This window comes from Sminthopsis crassicaudata, chromosome 2 (genome assembly GCF_048593235.1).
Source record: "Sminthopsis crassicaudata isolate SCR6 chromosome 2, ASM4859323v1, whole genome shotgun sequence".
Classification (NCBI taxonomy): domain Eukaryota; kingdom Metazoa; phylum Chordata; class Mammalia; order Dasyuromorphia; family Dasyuridae; genus Sminthopsis; species Sminthopsis crassicaudata.
The window spans coordinates 87,829,240-87,848,643 of NC_133618.1; the positions used below are offsets into that span (position 1 = coordinate 87,829,240).

Here is a 19,404-nt window from a genome sequence, read left to right on the forward strand (position 1 = left end):
GGAAGGAAGGAAGGAAGGAAGGAAGGAAGGAAGGAAGGAAGGAAGGAAGGAAGGAAGGAAGGAAGGAAGGAAGGAAGGAAGGAAGGAAGGAAGGAAGGAAGGAAGGAAGGAAGGAAGGAAGGAAGGAAGGAAGGAAGGAAGGAAGGAAGGAAGGAAGGAAGGAAGGAAGGAAGAAGGAGAAGGAAGGAGGAAGGAAGAAGAAGGAAGGATAGGAAGAAGGAAGGAAGGAAGAAGGAAGGAAGGAAGGAAGGAAGGAAGGAAGAAGGAAGGAAGGTCAAGGAAGGAAGTCGAAGGAAGGAAGGAGGAAGGAAGGAAGGAAGAAGAAGGAAGGTCCCTCTTCCCTCCCCTCTTCTCCTCTTGCCATCTCTCTTCTGCGCCCTCGTACCTCCTCGGCAAACTAGATTCTTGAGGCATCACTCTAAGGATTCTTGGCTCCCTGAAAATCATGATCGACAAAAATAGCCCCTCAGACAAGCCATCTTTTCAGGAAATCATCAAGAAGCCCATCAATAGCCCAATGTATGAGAATCAAGGCAAAATAGCCATTGAAAGAATTCATCGAACATCTCCTGAAAGAGACCCCAAATGAAAACTCCAAGGAATATTGTGGCTAAATTTCAGAACTATCAGATTAAGGAAAAACTATTACAAGTAGCCAAAAAAAAAAAAAAAAAAAAGACAATTTCAAATACCGAGGAACCACAATAAGGATCACTCAGAATCTAGCAACTTCCACATTAAAGGGTCGAAGGACCTGGAATCTGATATTCTGAAAGGCAAAGGAATGTGGAATGCAGCCAAGAATAAACTACCCAGCTAAGATGAGCATTTTGTTCTAGAGAAGAAGATGGACATTCAATAAAACAGGTGAATTCCATCTATATCTAATGAAAAATTCAGAGCTAAACAAAAAAATTTGACCTCTAAATACAGGACTCAAGAGAAGCATAAAAAGATAAAAAGAACTCTTGAGAATTGTATTTCTGTTATGGCATACATAAAAAGCACATGTATAATTTGATTTTACTGTTAATAATATGAAAAAAAGGGAATTAGAAGTAGAAAGGGGATTGTATCAGAAAAAAAGGAAAAGTGGTATTAGGATTCTTAAAAGGTGTTAAGTCAGTTATCTAATTTAGAATGGTACTTAACAGTTTTCTAGTTCACTAATGTACTTAGTACTTAATACAATTCTTTAAGATTCACATCTTTAAGAGAGCATATATAAGCTAGGACCCTCAACCAGGATAGACTCCAGGAGATTCACAAGCCAGGATTCATTACAGGAGATTCATAAGCCAGAGACGGCAGTCGGACAGAATGAAGGAAGACAGAGAAGTGGTGGCAGGCTGTCCTGTGGAGAACACTGAAACCAACATCTGGAAGGCCTCCAGAAAACTAGCCAAGTCCCAAGTGAAGGAGATAAGATTTTGGAAGAGACAATTAAGGATTTGGATTTTAACTCCTGGGTGCATTTGGGGTGATTACACTGAACTGAAATGAAGGCTGCCTCCAGAAGTCCCCCAAGAAACCTGCTCCTAGGGAACATTACACTTTAGAGAAGAACATTACAAAGTGGAGGTAAAAAGAGGGAAATTACATCTCACGAAGAGGCAAAGGAAACCTATCATATCTGAGGAAATTAAAGGAGTAGGAACATTGTGTGAATCTTATTCTCATCAGATTTGGCTCAAAGAGAAAATATTAGACATATTTGGTTTACAGAGAAAATTCTCTCACCTATTGAAAAGTAGGAGAGAAAAAGGGAAAAGGAAAGGGTAGTCTAAATAGAAGGGAATACAAAAATAGTAAAGGAAAGATATGAGAAAGGGGGAGGGACTCTCAGGGGGAGAGAGGGATTCTAAAGAGGGAAAGCTGTATGAGGTAAGTAGTACTCATATATCTAATACTGGGAAGGGTGGGGAAAAAGAGAAAAATATAATCTGAGGATAAGAAGATGGCAGGAAATGCAGAATTAGTAGTTTTAACTATAAATGTGAATGGGATGAACTCTCCCATTAAGGGGAGGCAGATAGCAGACTGGATCAAAAGCCAGAATCCTACAATATGTTGTTTGAAAACACATTTGAAGCAAGGAGACACATACAAAGTAAAGATAAAAGGCTGGAGCAGAATCTACTACTATGCTTCAGGTGAAGTCAAAAAAGCAGGGGTAGCCATCTTTATCTCAGTTCAAGCAAAAGCAAAAATTAATTAAAAGAGATAAAGAAGGGCACTATAATCTTGCTAAAGGTTAGCATAGATAATAAAGCAATATCAATACTAAACATATATGCACCAAGTGGTATAGTATCTAAATTCCTAAAGGAGGAGATAAAAGAGAACTGCAGGAAGAAATAGAGAGCAAAACTATAATAGTGGAAGATCTCAACCTTGCACTCTCAAAATTCAATAAATCAAACCACAAAACAAATAAGAAAGAAGAGATAAATAGAATATTAGAACAGTTAGATATGATAGATCTTTGGAGAAAACAAAATGGAGACAAAAAAGAGTACACTTTCTTCTCAGCAGTTCATGGAACCTATACAAAAATTGACCATGTATTAAGACATAAATATCTCAAAATTAAATACAGAAAGGCAGAAATAGTAAATGCATTCTTTTCAGATCACAATTCAATAAAAACTACATTCAACAAAAAGTTAGGGGAAAATAGACCAAAAAGTAATTGGAAACTAAATAATCTCATCCAAAAGAATGAATGGAAGAAACAGCAAATCATAGACACAATAATTTCACCCAAGAGAATGACAATGCCAAATGAGATAACATGCCAAAATTTGTGTGATGCAGCCAAAGTGGTAATAAGTGGGGATTTTATATCTCTAGAGGCTTACTTGAATAAAATAAGAGAAAGAGAAGATTAATGAATTGGGCTTGCAACTTAAAAAGCTAGAAAAAGAGCAAATTAAACCCCCCCCCAATCAGATACTAAACTTGAAATTCTAAAATTATAAGGAGAAATTAATAAAAATAAAAGTTAAAAAAAACCTATTGAATTAGTTGATTTTATGAAAAAACCAACAAAATAGATAAACCTTTGGTAAATTTAATTAGAAAAAGGAAAGAGGAAAATCAAATTGTTAGTCTTCAAAATGAAAAGGGAGAACTCTTCAGCAATGAAGAGAAAATTAGCACAATAATTAGGAGTTACTTTGCCCAACTTTATGTCAATAAGTTTGATAACCTAAGTGACATGGATACTACTTTCAAAAATATAGGCTGGCCAGATTAACAGAGCAGGAAGTAAATTGCTTAAATAGTTCCATTTTAGAAAAAGAAATAGAACAAGCTATTAATCAACTCCCTAGGAAAAAATCCCTAGGACCAGATGAATTTACATGTGAATTCTACCAAGCATTTAAAGAATAATTAACTCCAATGCTATATAAACTATATGAAAAAATAGGGAATGAAGGACTCCTACCAAATTCCTTTTATGACACAGACATGGTACTGATACCTAAACCAGGTAGGATGAAAACAGAGAAAATTAAAGACCAATCTCCCTAATGAATATTGATGCTAAAATCTTAAATAAGATATTAGCAAAAAGACTACAGAAAATCATGCCCAGGATAATACACCATGACCAAGTAGGATTTATACCAGGAATGCAGGGCTGGTTCAATATTAGGAAAACTATTAGTATAATTGACCATATTAATAACCAAATTAACAAAAACCACATTATCATCTCAATAGATGCAGAAAAAGCATTTGACAAAATTCAACACCTATTCCTATTAAAAACACTAGAGCGTATAAGAATAAATGGACTTTTCCTTAAAATAATCAGTAGCATTTATTTAAAACCAGTAAGCATCATATGTAATGGGGATAAACTGGAACCATTCCCAGTAAGATCAGGAGTGAAACAAGGTTGCCCACTATCACCATTACTATTCAATATTGTATTAGAAATGCTAGCTTTGGCCATAAGAGTTGAGAAAGAGATTAAAGGAATTAGAGTAGGTAATGGGGAAACCAAATTATCACTCTTTGCTGATGATATGATAAACTTTGAAAACCCCAGAGATTCTATTAAAAAGCTATTAGAAATAATCCATACCTTTAGCAAAGTTGCAGGATACAAAATAAACCCACATAAGTCATCAGAATTCTTATATATCATTAACAAAATCCAACAGTTACAGTTACAAAGAGAAATTCCATTTAAAGTAATTGCCAATAATATAAAATATTTGGGAATCTATCTGCCAAGGGAAAATCTGGAACTATATGAGCAAAACTACAAAACACTTTCCACACAAATAAAGTCATATCTAACTAAATGGAAAAATATTAAGTGCTCTTAGATAGGACAAGCAAATATAACAAAGATGACAATACTACCTAAACTATATATCTATTTATTTAGTACTATACCAATGAGACTCCCAAAAAAACTATTTTAATGACCTAGAAAAAATAACAAAATTCATCTGGAAGAACAAAAAGTCAAGACTTTCAAGGGAACTAATGAAAAAAAAAAAATCAAATGAAGGTGGTTAACTGTACCAGAATTAAGCAAAAGTTAGAGAATTAAAAAAAAAAGTTGTGATTGTTGTGATACGGGAGTCACCTGCCAATGGCTGCTGGAGGTCTAACTCAGACATGTAGAATGGATCTCTTCATGTGAGAGGATGATGATGCTACAAGGAGACTGAGAGGCAGTTCCATTCACTGACCTCTCTCCTCTTCCCTCCAATTTATTTCATTCCCAATCCACAAGGAACATCTACTAAGTAAAGGCTGCTTTGCAACTTCAAGTGTTATGATTCACAGCTGTGGAGACTTTCAGAGAATTGACCTGCTCCTTCATTTAGGCATGGTCCTTAACAGTGACATGAAAGCATCAGAGGAAAAAAAAAAGTTAGAAATGAAATTTATGGAAGGAAAAACTGGAAAGCAAATAGCTTAGAATAGTATAAAACCTTGTCCAAGCAACCAATTCTCTGAAATAGAAGTCAATGACTCCATGAAACAACAAGGAATGTTAAAACAAATTACAAAAAAAGAAGAAAATGCAAAGCATATAACAGCAAAAATAAGTTACCTGGAAAACAGATCAAGAAAAAAAAAAAAAAACTAACAATCATAGGTAAAGGGCCAGAACTCTGGAAAAGTATACTTGAAACAAAGATACAACAAGGTGTTTATTCAATGTGATTGATAAGATCATCTCATCAATCACACTGAGTTAACACCCTGCTGTTAAGTGTCTTTGCTTCAAGTATACTTTTCTCAGAGTTCCCCAATATCTGCAGTCCTCTACAATCATAGGATTCCTTGAAAGCCATGACTAAAAAAGAGCCTAGACCTCATATTTTAAAAAATTATAAAAGAAAACTGACCAGAACTCCTAGAACCAGAAAGAAAAGTGGAAAGAGAATCTACTTGAGATTACTGTAAAGAAACCTCAAAATGAAAATTCCCAGGAACATTATAACCAAAATCCAAAGCTTCCATGTTATATAAAAATTACTACAAGCAAAATTAAAGAAGAGTTTAAAAAAAGAAAAAAAGAGGGGAAAAGGAAAACACTTCAGGACTAAAAGGAGAAAAAATCAGGGGAAATTATCTCATGTAAACAGGGTACAGAAGTAGAACTCTATACAAAAAAGGAAGGATGGTGGGAGTAGGTAACACCTAAATTTCACTCTCATTTGAAGTGGTCAAAAAAAGCAAGAATATACACACAAAGAACTGGGGAAAGAAATGTACTTTATTCAACAGAGAAATAGCAGGGGAAGGGAAAAGGGGGAATAAAGAGAGGTGATTAAGACAGAAATGAATCCTAAGCAAAATAAATTTTAACAAAGGAATATGCATACATATGCATACAAACATATACCTTTTTGAGTTGGGAAAGAATTGAAAACTGAGAAATGGCTAACCAAATTGTGGCATAAGTATGTGATAGATTGTTAATGTACTATAAGAAATGAAGGGAATGATTTCAGAGAAACCTAGGAAGGCTGATAATAACTGTTATAAAGTGAAATGAACAAAAACAGAAAATTTTACAATGACAACAATTTCATAAATAAAAACAACATTGAAAGATTCAGGAACTCTGATCAGAATAACTACTAACCATGGGCTAAAGTTAAAACACGTTGCCCAATTCCTAATAGAAAGGTAAAGGAATCAGAATGCAGATTAAGCTATTCTATTTGGACATGGTCAATATGGAAATGTGCTTTGCTTGTATTTTTATTTGTAAGAGAGAATTTGATTATTCTTTTTGTCTCAATTGGAGAATGGAAGGGTGATGAGGTCCCAAGTAACTAGGTACAGCTGGCAGAGAATATTGATGGAATTACTCCCTGGAGCAAGCAGGCACGGGCACTGAGCCTCATGTCTCACCATCTTTGAAGGTTGAGGGCAGCCCCACTTCATTATAACCAATCAGAAATTTGAGTTCTGACAAACGCCTGAGGTTGAATTTTCCCACGAAATCTGTTTATGGCTCACATCATTTTTGCTGAACTCCATTTGGATCAATCTATCAGGGCACTCTGCCTCTTGGTGTCTTTCCCCACCTCCTCTCCATGGTTTCTCTTCTTATCCCCCACTATGTCTTATGGTGGCTTTCTCCTTCTTTTAGGATGCTAAATTCCTTTACAAATTAGCTAGCCAACTGAGGGCATACTTCAAACTTTATGTGTTTCCATTGTTAACTAATAAAACCCCTTTCCTTGCTAACTATATGTTCTCTATTTCATATTCATTATTCCTGGTGTCTACCATCTTGTCTGTAATCTCTCCTCTTAAACAAAGCTACCTTTTGCCAAAAAGAATAGTAATTGTGAATTCTTTATATGACTGAACCCCAACATTTGGTGTCTACAATATAATTTGGGGCTAAGCTCCAAATACATTACTTGGAACCAGGAATTGTTCTCCTAAATCACATCGTTTGGTTCTGAAAATGCCTGTTCATAAATCACATCAACAGGATATAAAAATTATAGTTCTATCATGTATTTCTCAATGTGATTTAATTTTTACTCAGTATTTAGATGCTATTTCATTCTGGGCATACATGCATATTACTAAGAGTATATTACTTTTGTTGCTTTTTAAGCAAAATGTAATTTCCCTTATTTTTTTTAATCATATTTTTACTGGTGTTTTTTTTTTTTTGGTCTAAAATACAGCTTTTATATGAATCTTTGTTTCAAATACTTCTTGTAATAAGGTATTATTTTATTCTGCTTTTTAATCTACGCCCCTGAGAACAGTCCATCTCTGCTTTTCTTCCTGCAGCCTCAACACTTAGCATGTTTATCACATAAGTTTTGTCATATATTTATTCATTTATTTACCTTACGTTTATTTATCTTGTAATATTTACTACATATTGCCATGTACCAAGATATTAGTTATGTTTTATATCCCTTGTTATATGGTAAGATAGGGACTGTGTCTTATTCATTTTTCTGTATCACAAAATGTAGTGCTAAGCAAAATGCCTGATACTAAGTAGGGTTTTAACAAATGTTCAGTAATCAATGTTAAGTAACTGGTAGTAGGGACTGAGTCAATATATATTTTTAGAATAGGTGTAATAAAAATCAATAAATGAATCAATGAATATTTATTGAACTGTATGCAAGGAAAGACCAAATACACAACATGCTAGAGATTTAATTATTGATATTTCTCCTGAAAGGGTATTGTTGTTGTATTTTTTGTGATTTTTGTTGTATTTTCTGATTTTTATGAATCCATTTGAGTTTTCCTGGCAAAGAACCCAGAGAATTTTTTTTTTCCAAGTTCATTTTATAGATGAGGAAACTGAGGCAAACAGAGTTAAGTGACTTACTCAGAGTCAGGCAGTTAGAAAATGCATGAGGCCACATTTGAGCTCAGATCTTCCTGGATTCGGACCTGGAACTCCCCTCACTGTACCATCCAACCCCTCAAGCTCTCTGCAGCCTCTTGACACTGCTGATCGCCCTCTTCTCTCTAGATTTTCTGCACACTATTCTCATACTCCTATTCCTTCTAACTCTATGTCCTGCCTTGTTTCTGTCTTCTTTGAGGCATTCTCATCTAGATCAGGGCTTCTTAAACTATTCATGCTCATGACCCCTTTTTGCCTGAGAAGCTTTTATGCGATCCCACGTATATAAGTATATAAAATACATTTACAAATCAAACATTTACTTATAGTAAATCATAATACTGTAGTCCCCATATGCAGTTATGCAACCCCATGTAGAGTCTTGACTTGAAGAGACTTTGATCTGGATCATGCCTTCTAACTCTAGGTCCGTCCAATAGAGTCGGTCCTATTTTGGTCCTGTTCCCTCTACAATTTCATTTGCTGATCTCATTAGCTCTCATGGATCTAATTATCATCTCTATACTGAGGATTCTTGAATCTACTCATTCTACCCAAATCTTTCAGCTGGTCTCCAATCTCAAATCTCCAACTACTTTTCAGACATTTAGAACTGGATGTTCAGTAGATTAAACTTATTATTATTCCCCCTAAACTCTCCCACATTCCAAACTTCCCCATTACTGTAGAAAGCAACAGTCCCTCAGGCCTCTTCATTATTGCTTATTCCTCAAATCCAATCTGTTTAAAGCTCTCTTAATTTGACCTTTGATATTCATTTCTCAGAGATGCCCAATTTTGTCTCTGATATTGTCATCACTCTGGAGCAGGCTCTAATCAATTCATATTTAGTTTACTGCAATAGCCTGCTAGTGAGTTTGCTTGCCTCTAGGATCTCTCCAGTTCAATCCAGTGACTCTGGCCTCCTGGCTATTAAGACTCCATCTCTCAACTCAAGTATTCTTTCTAGCTGTCCTCTATGACTAGATTGTTCTCCCTCCTCAATTCTGCCTACTGGTTTCACTGGTTTCTTTAAAGTCCCATCTTTTATAGAAAGCTTTTCCCAAGTCGTTTTAATTCTAGACTCAATAATTCTTACCTATTTTTCTTTTATATATCTTGATTACAAAGATTGCTTACTTTTGTCTCCCTCATTAGGCAGGGACTGTCTTTTGCCTTTTTTCTTTTTTTTTTTTTTTTTTTTTTTTTTGTATTCCTAGAATTTAGCACAGAGCCTGGTTTAAAGTAGGTATTTAAAAATGTTTACTATTGATTACTAGCTTACCCTTTAATTTAGAAGGCAACTCACAAAGGATATGTAATTAATTTGGGACAAGATTACAGATAAAAAACATCTTTTCTCTATTTTCAAAGCAAGTTTCTTTCTCTTGATCTGAAACACTGGTGTGTTCTTGTGCTGAATTCCCATAGTGTTTTAAGAATCAAGGCAAAAAATCTGCCTAAATTAGCTGATTCTATTTTTCACTCCAACAAAAACTTTGGTAACATGAAGATAGTTTTAAAAATTGTCATGTACAAAGGAGATGCTATTTCTTTTCCCTGTGTGGCTTCCTTTACTAGATAGCCAAGATGACTTTCAATATAAAATTCTCTAACTTTTTTTTTTTTTAAATAAATAAAGACAAGACTGACATAATTAAATAGTTTTCTTCATGATCCCATCTCCTTTCCTGTCAAGACAATGATACACCCTGAAGGTGTAACTTATACAAAAAAAATGATAACTGGACAGCAAACTGAAAACATTGTAGTTACTCCAACTATTATAGTAAATTGAAGGAAATAATAAAGTGGCAAAAATGTCACTTTAAAATGAAGTATTGGCTTTTCACCCCACACTGAGATAAATAATTGTAAAAGCACTTAGTACAGAGTAGGCACTATATAAATGATCATTTCTTTCCTTTCCCCTTAAGTAAAAGTTTAATATTTTATTATTTTTAAATTCAGTCAGTTGATTCCATGAAAATGACTTTAAAATATTTTCAAATATACTGTATGCTTTTAATGAAACCAAAATACTTCATTTAAGCAAACTTTTGATTTTATGGCCTGAATCATGATTTTCCCAAAATCTTAGGGTTGGAAGGGACCCTGATGTTCTTGCATAAGAAGCTGCTCTCCAACATTCTTGACCAGCAGTCAGTCAGCAGTTGTTTAGCAGCTAAAGTAAATCAAATCTTGCAGATTCTCAAGGAGGCCCGTTCCACTTCTGTGTGGCTCTGTCACCTCAGCAGCTTCTTTTCCCCTGTGTAGCATAGCTTTTTAGTAGGAAGAGACAGTTGGAGCTCTGGCCCTTCTACTTTCTGCCTAAGTGACTTGGAGCAAGTCACATAATCCAGGAGTGCAGTCTCCCCACCCATACAATACAAGCTCACACCAGATCAGATGTTCTTGCCCTTCATTAGACCCTTTGGAAGCCCAGTGAAATCCATGCACTCCTTGTTGGCATAATTTTTTAAATGCATAATATAGAATATAAAGGATTACAAAGGAAATCAGTTATAACAAAACAGTTACGGATTGAACCCCCAGTTGAGAACCCCTGTGTGAAAAGATTTTTTTCTAGCTCTGAAAAATGCTGACACTAGGATCTCCTCCAGGAGAACTTCCATGACACTCTCAAGCAATTCTCAGGTGATATAAGTTAGAGGACCTTCCTCAACTGCCTTGTTTTCTGAAGGTTCTCTACCTTACCAATGTTTTCCTAATCTGTGACACCCAGAAATGACACACTATCCCTACATTTCTAAGTATCCTAATAATCTCCTGTGCCAGGTCTTTCAGTATCCTTAGATGGAATTTATTTCACTCATGTAACATCAAGAGCAGCTATTTTCCACGTACTATGTGATCTGGGGACTCCAGCTTTCTTGCTGTTTCTTTTCTTTTTTTCTTTCTTTTCTTTTCTTTTTTTTTTTTTTTTTTGACTGAGACTATTGGGGTTGAATGACTTGCCCAGGGTCACACAGATAGGAAGTGTTAAGTATCTGAGCCAGATCTGAACTCAGACTTCAGGGCTGATGCTCTATCCACCGAGTCACCTAGCTGCCCATGCCTGGAATTCTCTTGCCTTCTCATCTCAACCTCCTGATTTCCATGGCTTCCTTCAGGTTTCAGCTAAAGCCCTACTTTCTGCAAGAAATTATTCCCAGTCCTCCTTAATCATTTAATCCTTAAGTGTTTTTCCTCTGAGACTACCCTCAGTTTATCCTGTATATATCTTATCCATTATGGTCAAAGAAAGATTGTTTGCTGGATGGCATTTCCCCTGGTATAGAACTAGGAGGATTCTCACATGTTTCCATCTTACCTCATAGCTATGTCATATGATTCTGGGTGAATACATGTTTGGTCCAAAGGATTTGGCTTCAGTGCAACTTTGGGAGATGTTTTGCTCTTTTTCTTGCCTTGTTTCTCATCTGTAAATTGAACATCTATTGGAGTTGTCACAGCAACGCTGAGGACTTGATCTCCTGCTGAAGATTCATTTTGTAGACCACTGTCACAAAGAAAGGGAGAGAGGATAAGAATGTAGGCCATCAGACAAGCAGGAGGATAGGATAACAGAAGAAGAGAAAAGAAAATGGAGAAAAAAGAAGTAGAGGAAGATAGGTTTTGGTTATCACATCTTTACCCCAGATATATACAATCCAATTTTAACTACTTAGCCCTTTCATAGAAATGTAGCATTTATCACTGATTTAAAACCAAAATGTGTGTGTGTATATTTCTGTATGTGTGTGTATATATATGCATATGAACATATATATGTATAATATGTGTATGTAAATATATGTGTATCTAAACTCCCATGTTTATACACATACATATACATATAGGAATGAAATACACCCTAACATTAGATTGAGACAAAAGGACTATTTTAACTTTCATTCATTCATCCATAAACTTACTTATTCAAAACATATAAAGCTTTAGTCTGTGACCAGCATTATGGCAGGCAGAATTAGAAAATCAGTACAGTCTGCCTGGCTCATTTTGTGGGAGAAAGGAAGTTGTTCCCATGGAGATAACTCTATGACTTAATGAGTTAAGAATCAAGGAAATTAAGAGGCATTTTGATTGATGTTGGTTTCCTGGGAATCCTTTTCCATATAATCTTGAGGATGCAAATTGTTCTTTTCTGATATTGTCCTTTTTATCCAGCTATTAGGTCTAAAACCTAAAAACATAGTCTCTAACAATATTAGTGACAAGTGAGAAACTGGAGATTCAGATGCAGATCCTTGGGGTTTCTTGTGCTTTACTAGAGAAAATACCCTAACAGAAGAAAGAACAGTCAACAAGTTTAGGTAGAGAGTCCAGTGAAAGGACAGGCCATAAAGGCAACCAAACAAGTATAGAAGAACAGATCTATTTCAAAAGTTTAAGCTCTCAAGGAATAATCATGAAGCTCATATTTGGCTGCCACAGGATTTGAAAATTCTGCTGAATTAGTCCTTCCACCTTTGATTGAGACAAAGCTTTGAAGACTTTCTGGATATTACCTATGACTAAGAATCGTGAGACAGAGCTGTTAAACAGCTTCACAATGGCTGAAATATCTTCCCCAACAAATCCTTGCATTACAGTGTTTTACCATCTTGGAAGCTATCCCATTAAAGTACAGAATTCTCTGGAAGAACTACTGATTATCTAAATATAGATGAAAAATTTTACCAGTATAAAAATATTCAGGCAGGTCAACTATTGCCATGTACATGAGTCATTATGTGATGGGTTTGTTTGTTTGTTTTTTGATAAAGTGGATTGGCAAAATACAATTTATTTCATCTGGGCCCTGTAATTTAATTTCAAAAACAATATAAACATAATATCTGTGCAGCAGTGTGAACCTAAGGCAAAGCTCCTATGCCTATGCCTTCCTTTCTTGGTCTGTTTTAAGAAAAGGACATTAAACCCCTTTTGAAAAATCACAGTATCTTAAATCAATGAAAATATTAAGTTCATTTCCTTAGTTTCAAGATTAATTATGGCACAGCCAATTCTTTTCATTCCATAATAATCTGCTGCTGTGATGCTGATTATGAGTTTGAGTTAAGAGGAAAAAAATTAAGCTAAGTAGGAAAAAACTAAGTTCAAAATGGTCAAAGTTTTTTTTGAAGGAAAATAATTACTTATTTAAAGTTCTTGTTTATCAACAGATCTTTACAAAAGGACTAACTACCTAACATTAACCTATGTGAGGAATATTTCATATGGCCCAGCTTGGGAAATTAACTATACTAATTTCAATATTTAAAAAAAGAAAATGGATTCCAAAGATTATTGCAGGATGAAATCTACTTTGAAATTTAAAGTAACTACAATTCTACTGGATGATCATACCCACTTGGAATTCCCATATCATTCTACAAAGAAAAAAATATAAAATTCTAAATCTTGGTTCAGAGTAAAAAACATCCACTAATATAAAAAATTTTGAAACCATCCATAGAAGACTATACTTACTCAGGATTACATTTTAAAGACTTTTTCATTTAAAAACAGATTTAGAAAAATCTAATAATTTATGACTCCTTACATTTCATGTCTGGCTTTCCATGATGGTGACAACATAATTTTTAAAAATGTACCATTAAAAGATGGCTAACTAAGCATTTTTCCTAAGAATTCTGAACCCTCAATGCTTTGTAGTGACTCCAATTTTTTTTTTTGTTTAATTTAGTTGAAATCATCAAGAAACTTGAATATCTTTTTCTAATATTTTAATTTTTAAGGACCCCACAAACAGGATTAGAATAATTACCTGCAGAATGTTCTGATGTAATCTTGATTGAATCTGATAAAACCTGCACACTGTTGGAAAGATTTAGGACCCAACCCTTTTACAGTCTTCAGTTGCTCCCTATTAATGAAAGGCCCATTTTTCTCTCGCCATTCAATGATATTTTTGGCTCTGCTGGCATTCAGCCCGGCAATGTGCCTAAAGAGGAAAACAAATGAGGGATATAAGAGTGATTGTATAGTAAAAATCAATAAAAACTCCACAAAGGGGTATCACCCAAAAAGACACTAAAATTTTTTCAAAGTAATAAAAGTAACATCCTAATTTATAAGTCTTGTTTTGTGGAAGACTAAAAAGCAAGTTGAACCAAGGAAGACATCAGCAGGAGAGCAAAGATATATAAGGTAGCAATAATACCAAGGAAAATCTGCCCCTTTTAACTCTCTTAGATAATTTATCTTCCTTGCCTCATCCACTCAAGTGATGATTTTGCCCATTTTCATTTAACTTATAGGATCAGACAGAAGCAGAAAGCAGTACAAACTTATGTTCTGTGATCTACTTTTTTCTGTCAGCCTGTTCTCATTAGCATAAAAAGCTGATGAAATACAGAAATATATCTAATCATGAATATACACATAATATTTCCTAATAGGGCACAAGATGTCCTGCTTGATTTTAGCAAAGCAGCATCTAATTAACTCCATATAATTTAACTTTATGGGATGACAGGGGTACTCAGAATTACAGCAGAAAAACAACATTTTCAATATAGGAAGCATTCCCCACAATACTACTTATATAGGGGACCTCATGGTATGGAAACAAGTTCAAAGAAGTTAGTTTTTAAAGTAGGAAAGAGCTTGGTGGTTGAGAAGAAGGAGGAAGAGGAACAAACATGGATTTTGATCACAAATTCTGACTGATTTTTATTTATGGAACATGGATACTTTAATCAGACCTCACACCTGATGGAAAGAAATAGATAAGAGGAAAAGAGAAAAGGAAAGATCCTTTAGGAACAAAACAGAAAAAAGAGTTGGGAATATTCTAGAAATTTTCAAAAGATAATTTGATTAGACAAAAATTAAAAACATAGGGAGGAAAGAGGCATAGCCTGAAACTTTGAGTGACTTTGGTTAGTACTAGTGTGAACTTATATGTAAGTAGTCCATTAACATATGGTGGGAAACCTCTTATCTATGTTAACCTGTGCACATTTATTTAACTTTTAATCAGTGACACTAATGGATTCAATGACTAACATCTGTTCATTGTTTTGGATTTTTACATACTGAAAGTGATAATGTGAGATGTTACTATAGTTTTGACTAAGTCTTCTCTTCTGAAACCTCATTCCCTTTCCAAAGAGCTGTCACTACCTTGCAGAGGTGATAGGTGCTCTTCATGATTTCTTGGACCTGGTAAGTAAATCCATACATATCCTCTTGCTCAAACTGTGTTTGAGGCTTGAGGAAAACAAAACCCACCACTTTCTCTGATCTATAGCCAGGGAATTCCCATCTCACCTTAATAGAATTTCTGAACAGATGTTGATATCCACTCCCACAAAGCTGACACACTCTTCCACCACACTATCCAGAGTTGCTTTCAGTAAAGTCTGGGACACATCATGCTGAAAAGATAAAATTCAAAGAATAATAAAAAATTAAAGGGATCTACATATTAAAATAACCTATCACTTTGTGTCTGCTACTCTTGAAGACCTGAGGAATTTAATGGCAATTTTCTCTATTTCTTTTAAGTATGACAACAACATATGAAGCAAGAAAAAAAAAAATCTTCCTAGTATTTAAATGAATTCTCAGAATCTGAACCTTCCTTTCTAATAATTATATGTTCTTTCCCTGACTATTCTAGCCCACTCTGAAATTTTATAACATGTTCTAACTTTCATCTCTCTATCTAGAAGCTTCTTCTTTCCTTATGTCAAAATCTCAAATTCTTTTAAAAACAAATAAAACAAAACACTAACAATATGACCCTACCATCCCCTTAAGATAGTATACTATCTCTTTCTCTCCTTTTAACAAACTGCTACTCTCCTCTACTGCCTTCACCTTTACTCTCTAACTGGCTTCTGAATTCATTATAAAAAGTACTCTATCAAATCTAGAGACCTATCCTTTCCCTTTTCTTTCTGTAATCCCATCAACTCATGTGGATTCCATTACCAACACAAGAAACTACTCTCTGATCTTGACACAATTCCACCAATAATGAATTTATATGTAAGTTTTCCTATAGGTCCTAAAAGAGGCCATTTTTGTTTTCCACCAGCTTTGTCAATCTGGATTGACAACCTCAGGGTTGTTTTAATTTCCATTTTTCTAATTAACAATTTTGGAGGAATTTTTACATGACTACTGATAGCTTGCATTTCTTACTTTGAAAAATGTTCCTATCTCTTGATCATTTACCAATGGGGAATAGCTTTTAGTCTTATAAATTTGAATCACCTCAAAATAGTTTTTTGCTTTGTTCCCCTATTGATGCCACTCGTAATATCTAATTCATGCATTGATTTGGGGCTTATGTAAGTATAATTGCATGATGTTGCTCTCTTCCTAGTTTGTGCCAAAAATGTTTCTGGTTTTTTCAGGAGTTCCTAGTCCAGAAGTTGGGGTCTTAGGGCTTATTTCCATTTTGCTTCTGTATGTGGTATACTTACTCTATTCCACTGATCACCCAATTTTTTTCTATTAAACTATTTTGATGATTACTGCTATATGGCATAGTTTGAGATCTTATGTTACTAGGGTCCCTTCCTTCTCACCTTTCATTATTTCCTTCAAAATTCTTAGTCTTATGATTTACCAGGAAAATTTCATCATTATTTTTTCTAGTGCTATGTTGTAATTCTTTGGTAGTTTGAATAATATGTTACTGAATAAATAAGTTAATTTAGGTAGTACTGTCTGCCTTTAGTTCTGTTTTCTAATTGGAATCATAGAATTCTTGTGCACCTGGGGAAGTAACTCACAAGTATATTATGCCTTTTATGGTTATTTTCAATGTCATTTTGCTATGCTTTGTTAATATGTAGAAATGCCAATAATTTACATGGCTGTATTGTATATCCTGAAATTTTGCTGAAATATTAGAAATTAAGAATTCCTTGAAGGACCATGGCATATCAATTAATGCAGTGCTTTCTTTTTTTCTTTCTTCTTCTTCTTTTTTTTTTAATCTATAAGGCAAAGAAAACAGAGATATGATAAAAATTTAAATTTGAAACTAAAATTAAATTTCTTTTTCCATCACATAATGTGCCTGGTCTTTATGTAAATTGTTTCAATTAAAATTTTTTAATTGAACCTTTAGGATAATCTAAGTAAAATATCATATCATCTGCAAAATACTCATTTAAATGGGGTATATGGGGTGTTCAGAGAGAACTAGCGCCTCTGGTATGATGGTTTACTGAGCCCTTCTCAGAGTTACTTATCTTCCATTAGTGTCTACCTTTCATTCATCTCTTATCTATGGCTCCAAGAAGCTGTAGCATGCACAGCAACCACATTCTGGTAAAACTGTCTTAACAGATGAGCTAAACTAGGTTGAGGGTAACCAAAAAGAGTAATCCTCAAATCCATTGGTGAGTTGGGGGGGGGTGACTACCCCAAGAATGTGAGAATGCCCCCCTAGTGGAATGGGTGGAGGAGAACAATTTATTCCAGTGACTAAGATCATGGCTGAAGCAGGTATTCTGAAGCACTTAGACATCAGACATAAAAAACTATCAAGGTCATCCACTGCATCCCAGGATATATCCAATTGTTCTGACTTTTGTCTTGCCACTGGGATTCTGATGACTTAAGAAGAGTGAGGTTGAAGTTCTCCCTCGCTTTCTCTCCCTCTCTTCTCTCCCTGCCCTTCTCACTCTTCTTTTCCCTCTCCCTCTCCTATCTCTCTTTCATACACATACACATACACAGAGGCATGAACAAACACAAGCACATGTACACTATTATTTAGGAGGCCACTATTTTGTACCTACTGCATAAAAAGCTGGCTTTCAGTATATAATATAAATTAACCCTACTAAGAAAAAGTCCAATTTATTCCTATGCTTTCTAGTGTTTCTAAAAGAAATGAATGCTGAATGTTAAACAAACAAACAAACAAACAACTTTTTACTGTTTTGGCTGATATGAATGTTATCTATTTTAATTATTTTCATTTTTCTAATTATCAAGCATTTATTTATTTTCTCCCTTTTATTTCTCCATACACACTTGTGGAGTGAGAGTAGAGAAACACAACTCTTTGTAACAAATAATCATAATGGAGCAAAAAAATTTCTGGTATTGAGTATTCTAAAAGTAAACTTTATCACTATTTTTGTTTTGTACTATTGAATCAATCCTGAAATCCTGGCATAAATCTAGCCTGGTCATAATTAAATATGCTGACATTTTTCTATGTTGTCTATTATGATATTTTATTTATGATTTTTATATCATTATTCATGAGGGATACCCGTCTATAGTTTTCTTTCTTTGTTTTCTATCTACCTGGTTTAGACATCATACCATTTTCGTACAATAAAAGGAATCTGATGGGATCCATTCTTTCCCCATTTTTGCAAATAGTTAATATTATGTTCTTTGAATGTTTCATTTAAGTTGCTGATAAATTGATGTGGTCTTAAAGTCATTTTCTTTAAGAATTCATTTATTGCACCAGCCTTGAATTCAAGAGGACCCAAGTTCAAATATGGTCTCAGACACTTAACACTTCCTAGCTGTGTGACCCTGGGCAAGTCACTTAACCCCAGCCTCCAAAAAAAAAAAAAATGCATATATTGGTAATGTACTTACTTATAATTTTTAATAGTGGCAATTTGGTTTTGTTTTTAAAAAATCAAATTAGCTAATGGTTATATCTTCTACTTGTCTTCCCTTCTCCCAGTTGTAGATACTACACTTACTTCTGAATTCAAATTGTTTTGAATTCTTTGAATTTTGAATTTCAATTGTTTTTTCTTTCAATTTCATTAATACCTTGTTAACGTTCAAAATTTCTATTTTGGCGATCTTAAATTTTGCTGGTATTCTAGTACTTTTAGTTGGACGTTCAATTGTTGATTTGTTCTGTCTTTTGCTGATGGAAATATTTAAAGATCAAAATTTTCCTTTAAAGACTTTTACTGAATCTTACAAATTTTCATGTTTCATTTTTGCCATTCTTTTAAATCATCAAGTGGTTCTATGACTTATTATTTGAATTATTTATTCTTTAAAATTGTTTGTGAGATTTTATCCCTTATCTAGGGCCAATTTTTGTAAAACTACCATATATAGCTGAGATGAAATATGGCTTTTGACTCCCATTCAGTACTGGGCCCGAGGTTTACAACAACTTTAAAATACCCGTCAGGAATATTTTACTTTACAGGGGAGTGGGGGGAGCAGGGGAGGATTTGTCTAGTTCTGAAAGAGGGAACATGCTGAAGTCTCTATTATACCTTTTACTATCTATTTCTCTCCCTTTACTTCATTTACCTGTCAAAGTATTTAGATACTACTATCACTAGTTGAATATATCTTAAACAATAATATCAACTCATTATCTACGGTGCCTTTAAAAAGCACAATTATTTCCCTGTTAATCTCTTTTAATCAAGACTTTTTGCTATTTCATCATCAAAGACCATGACTATTAACTCTGCTTACTTTGTTTGAATCAAACTAAAGCTTTATTTTTATATTAACTCACTGTGAATCTA

The 19,404-nt window shown here is 34.3% G+C and overlaps 1 protein-coding gene across 5 annotated transcripts in view; it reads right to left on the reverse strand.

The window, feature by feature from the left end:
• SRBD1 (S1 RNA binding domain 1) overlaps positions 1 to 19,404 on the reverse strand; it is a 302,637-nt gene that overhangs the window by 25,991 nt on the left and 257,242 nt on the right. For all 5 annotated transcript variants that reach the window (XM_074286722.1, XM_074286726.1, XM_074286723.1 and 2 more), the window contains 3 exons: positions 15,182 to 15,288; positions 13,674 to 13,850; positions 11,214 to 11,402 (listed from right to left, as the gene is read on the reverse strand). In XM_074286722.1, the coding sequence (XP_074142823.1) occupies positions 11,214 to 11,402; positions 13,674 to 13,850; positions 15,182 to 15,288 (473 nt within the window). The remainder of the gene's footprint in view (positions 1 to 11,213; positions 11,403 to 13,673; positions 13,851 to 15,181; positions 15,289 to 19,404) is intronic.